At 38.0% G+C, this 10,149-nt stretch overlaps 1 protein-coding gene across 1 annotated transcript in view; it reads left to right on the top strand.

Moving 5' to 3' along the window:
• Positions 1-681: 681 nt before the first annotated feature.
• LOC307117851 (uncharacterized protein) overlaps positions 682-10,149 on the top strand; it is a 16,196-nt gene continuing 6,728 nt past the window's right edge. The window contains exons 1-5 of the mRNA XM_079803025.1: positions 682-1,050; positions 2,280-2,413; positions 7,324-7,482; positions 8,279-8,341; positions 8,441-8,500. Of these exons, the coding sequence (XP_079659151.1) occupies positions 834-1,050; positions 2,280-2,413; positions 7,324-7,482; positions 8,279-8,341; positions 8,441-8,500 (633 nt within the window). The 5' untranslated portion in view covers positions 682-833. The remainder of the gene's footprint in view (positions 1,051-2,279; positions 2,414-7,323; positions 7,483-8,278; positions 8,342-8,440; positions 8,501-10,149) is intronic.

Genomic DNA, 10,149 nt, shown 5'->3' with positions numbered 1-10,149 from the left:
ATAACAACAATCACACACAATATCAATTATTGAATAATTTGAATTAAAATTATTTGTTAATTAAAAGTTTGTTTTCACCACAGAATAAATAATAATAATAATAATAATAATAATAATAAGAGTATGAGTGGCTTTTTATCTTTTTGTTTACAAAATGGCTACTTTTATCTCACAGTTCAGACTTTCTTCTCAGAATTGCGAGACAAATTAAAGAAATAAATTGCGAGTGATAAACTGTCAGAATTGTGAAAATATAATCGCAATTAAATTAAATAAAAAAATTAAATTAAATTAAATTATATTTTATTTTTTACCCTATATTTCTTGCAAGATTCCAAGAAAACCTATTGTAGTAAACGATACTCATTATTTATTTTAGTGATGCTTTTATCTCTGACTCTGGCAAACACTGACTGCTCGTGCTCTGTTGAATGTGCTGGGCGGAAGGAAAAATAGTCCCTATCCTGCACAACTATTTGCCGACATTGTTCATTTTTATTAAAACAAATTCGCCACTTGTGATATGCACCCATTTCATGATAAAAAAAATAAATAAATTAGTGATTACAATCACTAATTTGAAAGAAACATCTAGTATCGGTATCAATAAATTAGGATATATCCACGAGTATTTACCTCAGTATCAGTTTGCTATTTGAAGATCCATCCGCCCATCACTGCACACAGTCAGCGACTCAAACGCGCCAGCAGATTCTCTTCTCATGAATGTGCGTCTGTTTTAAACTTAAAAACAATCCGCACATTCTTCAGTGAGGATCAAACAACCCCTTTATCTGGAAAATCCTCGATAGTTGTCCGCGAGGTGACTCGAAATGAAGCTTCACTCTGACTCGCGCCCTCAAAGTTGCTCAAACACTGATGAGGACGGAACAAACAAGCTCAGCGACGATCATTATATCGTTGTCAAGCTCGAAGATGAAGATCCAGAAACTGAGATGGAAATGAGTATATTCGCTCCTGTCGAAGAAGAAGATGAAGAGGAAGAGGAAGAACTCTCAGACTGGAGCAGAAGAAACATCCGAGAGCGAGGTTTGACCTAACTAACGTTATATCGCATTCTCTGTCTGCATAACGTTACCTATCAAATCTAAAGACATTATAATGCAGGTTTTTAAAGTAAATAATTGCTTTATACTAATATATCAACTTTTCAGAGCCATTTCCCAACATTGTTCTGGTGATTGTTTAGTAACGTTAGATGTATGATATGAAGTCCGTTCTCCTCATATTCACACGTGTAATGTTTGTTCATTAACGTTACTTTAACAACCAAAGTGTCATGCTTCCTATTCAACATATTGTTTTAACACTTCGAACCCAACACATTTCTTTTAAATTATTTGCTATATGTTATGTTTTTTATATATATATATATATATATATATATATATATATATATATATATATATATATATATATATATATATATATATATATATATATATATAGCCTAAATGTCATGGTTTATTTTGTATCTAATGCAGTAACATTAAAGGGATAGTTCACCCAAAAAATGAAAATCACCCCATGATTTACTCACCCTCAAGCCATCCTAGGTGTATATGACTTTCTTCTTTCAGACGAACACAATCTGAGTTCTATTAATAAATGTCCTGGCTCTTCCAAGCTTTATAATGGCAGTGAATGGGAGCCCAAAAAAGTGCATCCATCCATTATAAAAGTGCTCCAGGGGTTAATAAAGGCCTTCTGAAGCTAAGCAATGGGTTCGTAGAAGAAAAATATCCATATTTAACATGTTATAAAGTAAAATATCTAGCTTCCACCAGACCGCCTTCCGTATTAAACTTATGAAGGAAGCGTGACTGGCGTGTGATGTTGGACGTAGCGTAAGCGTTATGAACTGCGAGAGGTGTTACACTTTCAGCATGAGTTGAATATGGAAGATATTTTACTGTATAATGTGTTAAATATGGATATTTTTCTCACTCAACCCATTGCTTCGCTTCAGAAGGCCTTTATTAACCCCTGGAGCCGTGTGGAGCACTTTTATAATGGATGGATGCACTTTTTTTGAGCTTAAAATTTTGGGCTCTGCCATTATAAAGCTTGGATTAGCCAGGACATTTATTAATATAACTCAGATTGTGTTTGTCTGAAAGAAGAAAGTCATATACACCTAGGATGACTTGAGGGCGAGTAAATCATGGGGTAACTTTTGGGTGAACTATTCATTTAAGTGTATCATGCATATGGAGAAATTTGGGTCAGTTATATATTTTCCTCAATTTCTTTCTCAGAAAACCAGGAGGATTCTGCGCCCCCTGAGAAACAGTCTTCCAGGAGTTGTTTGGAAGGAGACCATAAGAGCCGACAACCTTTTCTGGCCGAGCCGAGCCGAAAACAGAGTCCTGACTTTAGTGCCGCCGACAGGGTATTGGGCCACAGCCTTCCTTCTCTCTTTAACCCTTAAAGGGTTAGTTCACCCAAAAATGAAAATTCTGTCATTAATTACTTACCCTCATGTCGTTGGACACCCGTCAGACCTCCGTTCATCTTCAGAACAGAAATGAAGATATTTTAGTTGAAATCTGATGGCTCTGAAAGGCCTCCATTGGCTCAATGGCACGGTTCACTCTCAAGACCCTTAAAAGATACTAAAGACGTCGTTACAAAGTCCATCTCACTACAGTGGTTCTACAATAACTTTATGAAGAGGCGAGAATAGTTTTTGTGCGCAAAAAAACCCTAAATAACGACTTAGTGATGACGATTTCAAAACACGGCCTCATGAAGCTTCGAAGCGTTATGAATCAGTGAGTCGAATCAGCGGTAAAGTGCATTGTGCCAATGGAGGCCTTTCAGAGCCATCAGATTTCACCTAAAATATCTTCATTTGTGTTCTGAAGATGAACGGAGGTCTGACGGGTGTCGAACGACATGAGGGTGAGTAATTAATGACAGAATTTTCATTTTTGGGTGAACTAACCCTTTAACTTGGAATTTGCGAGCTCTTTAGGCTTGTGTGTGTGTGTGTGTGTGTGTGTTTGCTGTTGGTATGAGCACAAAGAAAACTCTCTCTTTGCTCCCATCCCATATGTATTACGAAATGCTATAAAATCGCTAGCATGTTCAAATTGGCAAGGTTTAAAAAGACGTGGGCAGTGATTTCCTTCAGCTGTCCCGCAACGGAAGCGAAAGTGTTGAATCTGAGCGCGCAGATTGCTTTTATAGTGCAGGTGTAGGGCTGGGACGGTTACCGCATTACCGCGGGTCTGAGATCGTCACCGCCATCACCGAAAAAAAAACAAAACAAAAAAAAAACATTGGCCTGCCCATGTGTACACGTTGTGTCTAATTCCATGGATTCATTGATTCTAATGACATGGATTGTGTCTAATGACGTGTGTCTTATATGGATTCAAGTTTTTCTAAACAAAACCTAATCAAAAGATGGAGCAAATCCGACCTTTCGCGTGTTGGGGAGCGCAATGTTCCATTATAACATTCCATTTTTATCTGTGTAATGTCTTTTAGCCTATAATTTGAATTTAATTTTACTAAAGCATAAAATACAGGCGCATAACCAGGACCTCAGTTTTTAATTGCACGTGCTTAACACATGGTTGCGCAGCCGACAATAGCGGGTAGGTAGATAGAAGTCATGAAAGTAGAAAAAGAACGCACCGCCCGGGCAATGGGTTTGTGTCGAACGCTGGTGACCGCTTTCTCCCATAGCTGGCAAAAAAACAAAACAACGGCAGGTGTTATTCCGGTATGTGTGTAAGGGGGTTAACCTTTGACCCTATCTATCATCGCTAATGTTTTTTTTTTTTTTTGACTTACCCTATGTTAAATCATTATGTGTGTGTGTTTGATTTTGACAGTTAGTTTTGACCTATGGCTTACCCTATGTTATATCATTGTGTGTGTGTGTGTGTGTGTGTGCTTTGCCGTCGTGTTCATTTTATAGGAGCGTGTCCGCATTCCAGAGCATACACAGGGTATATAAATGGGGCCACTTTTATATCATTTATTTATCGTTTCCCAAAACTGCACCATTCATAGCAGAAACTTTTATCCAAATTTAATACTAGAAAATGTAAAGGCACAGTCCACAACAGTGACAAAAATGAAAACAATAGTAAAAGAATAGTTTAACTGAACCGGCTTTAGAAAAAATCATCCAGCATAGAGATAGAGATGAAGAAAACATACAGCTTTAGAAACAACGCAATGTTTTAAACGTGTTCACAAAAAATAAACGTACATGTTTAGAAATCATTCCGCCTCTTTTCACACCGCAATGGTCATATTGCCTCTCAAAAACAAGGGGCCGCGCGCCTGTGTGTGTGTCTGTGTGTGCGCGCCCCTCTGACATCTTCCCTCGCATTCCAAGCACGGTGAAAGGCAGGATAATATTTCACATTATTATCTCTCATGCAGAGGACAGCACATGTGTAATCGTATATTGTATGCATTGAACAAATTTTTTTAAGCACCTGTTGTTTTTAAGCATGTTCACACGCAATAAATTACTACCAGCAATGAGGTGACCTACCATCGACCTCGTACAAAAGCCATGTATTGTATTAAAAAAAAAAAAATTTTTAATTGGCTCAACTACAAAAGATTTGTTACAGAAGTTACATCTCTCCAGAAAACAAATAATGTCAAGTTGACTCAACTAAACGTTGTTGTTTTTTGTTATTTACAAAAGTTGAGACAACAAGAAAAAGCTAGAGGAAATTAGCACTAAAATATTTTTACAGTGTGGGGCAAAACAGTGGCCTTGGACCTTCTTGCACAAAGCGACCCATAACAAGCGGTCCACAACACGTCAAGCCCCCTTCATTTATAAACGCTTTTACAACACAGATTGCTTTAAAGCAGCTTTACAGTGATAATAGGACATTCATTTTGCTTTTGAAGAACAGTTTTTCATCTCACCATAAACTCACCAGCTCATTAAAGCAATTTTAAACACCACTTACTAACATAACAATATTGATGCTATTTATACAGAAATATGAATGCTATTTTTATTGAAATGCTTATCATTAACATTAATGAATGACAGGCATACTTCTTTATGTTATAATTGTTTTTTCCTGGTGCACATGGCAATTAATAAATCATTTAGATTTTTAGTGTTCTTGTTTTGTTTTACAGATTTTGAAATCTTTTCCATACAGTGAAGTTTAATATCACTAAAGTTGAACACCTACGATGAGATCAGTCCATATAAAGCAATGCTCTGGTCTAAGACTTGCTATGTAGTGCAGAATGTGGAGTGTTTATGGGGCCGTTCTGGTGGTTATATGTCATTTCAGGAGATTGACATCTGTCATTTTAGGGAATAGAGCTCCGATTGTTTAAAAATTATATTGGTCCTGATTTTTAATGAAAAATACAGCATATGAGAATGATTAGTGAAGGGTCATGTGACACTGAAGACTGGAGTAATGATGATAAATTCAGCTTTGATCCCAGGAATAAATGACACTTTACTATATATTCACAGCAACTATTAGAAATTGTATTAATATTTCTTAATATTGTGTTTTTACTGTATTTTAATTAAATAAATTCAGCCTTCTCCTTTCAAAAACATTAAAAAAGTCTTGAGAAAAAAATAAAATAAAAATGATTTTATGATGTTGTTCACTTTATTCAAGCAATTCCTCTTGATTTAACACCATTATATCTGGTTCAAATGTAATTGCTTCATGTTAAACTGTCTTAAAACTGTTACTCTTTGGTTTTCATTTTGATAACATGCTTCAATCAAGTAACCCAATCAAACGATTCCCATCATGCTTTGCAAAGGGGCTGAATTCGGAGAGTAAATGTTTTAAATAAAGTGATATTTAATGCATTTTTAACCAGATGAGAAATGGAGAGAGTTTTTAATGCTTAATGTTATGTTGGTATTTAAAAGTTTGTGTAATGTTTGGAGGTTATTGTGGTGAAGTGTAGAGCGTGTGCTTGGGCTGAGGATCTGCTAATAACAATTAAAGCGGTTTCAATAAGAACAAACAATTCCTTTGGGCTCGCCACGGATGTGACAAAACCATCTTCTGGCTAGCCAATAAGATCTAAGGTGTTGTGAATGTTGTAAACATAGTACTTCACTAAATAAAAATAATCAACTGCATTATTTATGTTTTTATATTCATTTTACAATAATTAAATTGAATAGTTTGTACAAAATTAGGAATGTTAACCTGATTTAAGTAAATGGCATTGAATTAATCTTATGTAAAAAACTTAAGTTTACTGAAATAAACAATGTTAATTAAATCCAACATAACCCAATTACGTGGAACCTGCTGACATAAAATTAAGTAAATCCAACGTATCATTTTTTTTTTGAGTGTGTGTAAAATAATGCATGTGAACTAACTAGCAAATTATAGCCTATATGTATTTTAGTATATGACCCGTTCCTTCATGGGACACTTGAATATGAAAGTTGACAGTTTTACCATGTTTTAGTGAAAATAATATTTTGAGTTTTATGAATCACTTTCCAACGACTGTTTTTAGATGACGACTACTCTTTGAGCACGGTCAAACAAAATACAACATATGAAAATTAAACTAGGATGTTCTTTCAGATCGTCTTTCTGGTCTATCTAGGAAGTGGTCACAACCAAGACAGTTAGTTACAACATTTTACATTTGAGAATGATGTGGTACCACTTTTTTTATAATATGCGAACTTCAATAAAAAGTAACAGGCACTAATTTATTGCGTGTGAACATGCTTAAAAACAACAGGTGCTTAAAAAAATAGGTTCAATGCATACAATATACGGTTACACATGTGCTGTCCTCTGCATGAGACATTCAGAAAATAACTTTAGCACGCTTATTTACCCGAACCTGTCTCAAACACACACACACACACACACACATCGTGACAGCCCTACATTTTACGCAAGGTTGCCAGATTTTAAAAATTAAAGTAAAACACTGGGCAGAAAATGTATCAATTTAAGATAAAAGCTCTGATTGGGGGAATTAAAATCTTCTGGCAAGAATGGCAGCACGTAGAAGCTTGTTAAAAACAATCTGTAATATTTTGTCTTGTCTTTTTTCCGTCAACGATATTCCATGTTGATATAGTCACAGTCATCTATTAATGATGCTGCTGTCGTCTCATTTTAGTCATGGGGAAAAAAAGGTACAACGAACATTTGTCATAGATTTCAACCACTAATTTCTCACAGAAGAAAGTCGCATGGGTTTGAAACAACATGGGGATGAGTAAACGTCCTTAACTTGTAATTTCAAATAAACAATGTTGCTCGTGGCAGTAATGATCATTCTCTTCCGAAGGACATGAATGTGGGACTCCCTTCTGAGGAGCACACATTTTACCGAGCTGTGCCTCCGTCTGATTCAGCCAGAGGTCCTGTAGAGATGTCCGGCCTGAACATGGCAATCAGCCCTTTAGCTGCCATGGAGCCTCCAGTATTTCCAAATGCACCCATACAGGTTTGTTGAGTCTAACTGTGCGTTCACACCGCCGCCGGCGAGAGCGTCAAACTTCGCTCTGGCCGCCCTGCCATCGACGCTGTAGAAGATTCGTGGACGCGCTGCTGCTCTGACGTAGAGCGAATGCTTGGTCTTTTTTGAAACGGCATTTAAAGGGGCTGCAAAGCAAACAATCATGTTGATCGGCGTTTGTGCAGACTGACCACAAGTAGGGTATAACCGTGTAATATAACCTCATGAAATCATTTAAATGTGAAAGTTAAAAAAAGCAGATCGATGGAAAGAACTTAACAATTATAGTTACATGTTTGCTAATGAAATAAACCAATTAAAAGCCATTTGTGTGGTGTATAAATAATGTTGCGCATCTTCTTATCAAACCCGCCGCACCAGCAGTGATCAACCTCTCCTCTATTTTGCTTGGGAACTAATGTGGTCGGAACCAAAGTTTACAGCACTGCGTTCTCTAGAATCATCTCAAGCGGAGCACTTCTACATTCCCATTGGTTGACGCCGAAGCGCGTCGTAGCTCATTACCATAAAGTTGACCTGATTTCAACTCTCCTCGACGCCCAAATCGTCCAAGACGCGCCGCGCCGCTCTCGCCGGAGCTCCCATTGAGAATGAATGACTTCCGGCCACTTTGACGCTCTCGCCGGCGGCGGTGTGAACACACAGTAATAATAAGTGTTGATTTTGACACTACTTAAGTTCATACCCATTCTATGCATAATAAATTGTTACACAGATGAAGGTCCGATTGCTTTTTCATTAATGTCCTTGTTTTCTAAACCAGAGCAAATCTGTTGTGGGGGAGGATCAGCAGAATATACTGCTTGAGGTCCTGAACTATTGTAGGGTAAGAGCTTCTGTTTTCAACTTTAACACATTAGATGTCAGAATCAAGGTCTTATTAATACACCAGTTAAATGCATCTCATCTGTTTGTTGTCTTTCAGTTCCTGCATGCAGCGGTGCAGAGGCTTGAACAGAAGATTGACATACAGATGTCAAATGAGGTGTTGTAGACCTTTAAACCTCCGTGATCCAGGGCTTGACAATAAGGATGACCCAGGGCCAGCTGACAGAACCGTCACTTGGCCAATTTATGCTGTCAATTATGTTAGTGTGTGCATGTTATACCAGAAGGTCTTCAACCCAGCTCCCAGGGACCCTCTGTCCTGAAGAGTCCAGCTCCAACCCTATTCAAAGGGCCTGTTTACTCGGGACCAGGAGTAAACAGGCCCTTTGAATAGGGTTGGAGCTGGACTTCATGTGGTTAAAACGGTTCCATTACACTAAGCCACATAAATAGCTGCTTTTCCACTGTCTGGCCAGTGTGAGCCAGGGCTTTCAATTGGCCGGCTGGGTTAATGGCCTCGGACCTCTAGCACTGAGCCCAAAGCCACGCTGCAATTCCACCGTCGGGCCAGAAGCTCCGCAGAGCTTCACTAAAACCCACCCATACTCTGTGGAACAACGTCATACCCATCTTTGCAGCAAATGGAAGTTTTATCAGAAAACTATTTAGAAAGAGATCGCAAAACGGACGTTTGTTGGCACTTTTGTTGTTTACTTAAATATTTAAAACCCAATCATTGATGTTTTATCATAATAAGTGAGACATTGACCATATTGAAAAATTTGTGTTTTTAGCCTCATTTGTCCCACAGAAGTGGTATTTACTGTTATTTCACAAAAGAAAGAGGACACGCGTATTCAGTCGCATCTGTTTCTGTTTATTTGTAGTCACAGGACTGTATGTTTACATCTTATTTAGATTCTACAAAATTTCCACCAAAAATACGACCTGAGGAGCTTTAGCACTCTCTCCAGGGACAGTCCCAAGACAGTTATATTTTCAGTCAGAGAAACAGAGGCAGAGTTGCTTTATTTTATTACTTAAGCAGAGCTAAATATGGATATCAGACAGTCCAGTATAAAGACGTACTGACAGCTGAAATAAATACACGATTGTGATCGCCGATATGATGTGCCTGATTTCGTTAAGCGGTCGTATTTACCATGTTTACTATGGTAATGGTTTGCGCGCATTCTTTTGCATGGCATATAAATATTTCTGCTTTATACAGTGACCAGAATCCACGTTGGATCACAAACAGAAGTTGTTTCAAACACTCGCTGCTGTCTGAAAGTGAGTTGAGCTAAAAGGATTTTAAAAGTCTTTGCTGATGTTAGCTGGTATGTGAAATCATCCACGCCTGTGGCGCTGCCGTCTCCAAACTCAGATAAACTCCGCCTTTGTTCGTAATCACACCTCTGACCCGCTTTGGACCAAGGTATTTGGCCGTTGGCCATGAGGGAGCCGTGACAAGGCCCGATCAAGCCCCGGAAGTGGAAATGCGACTGGCACGCCTGCTTTTGGCCCGACAGTGGAAACGTGGCTAATGTGTCTCCGCAAAGCGAATATAAATCTGATCTTCTATTCCTGCGCTTTATACGTTCATTTTCTAAATTTCACTTCACGCAAGGAAAGCAACAGATATGAGCTGCATTTTATTTATCATCAGCTAATTTCAAGATCAATATTAATAAAAGTAATATTATAGTGCTTCAACTAATCAGACCACAAGAGGCATGATCAACGGGCATCAAGCCATCGCTTCTCTATCCGCCATCGTGTTAAACCCGCCAGTAGCGCACCAGG

The sequence above is a fragment of the Gobio gobio genome (genome assembly GCF_949357685.1).
Source record: "Gobio gobio genome assembly, chromosome: 21".
Classification (NCBI taxonomy): domain Eukaryota; kingdom Metazoa; phylum Chordata; class Actinopteri; order Cypriniformes; family Gobionidae; genus Gobio; species Gobio gobio.
This window is presented reverse-complemented; position numbering and strand designations above follow the sequence as displayed.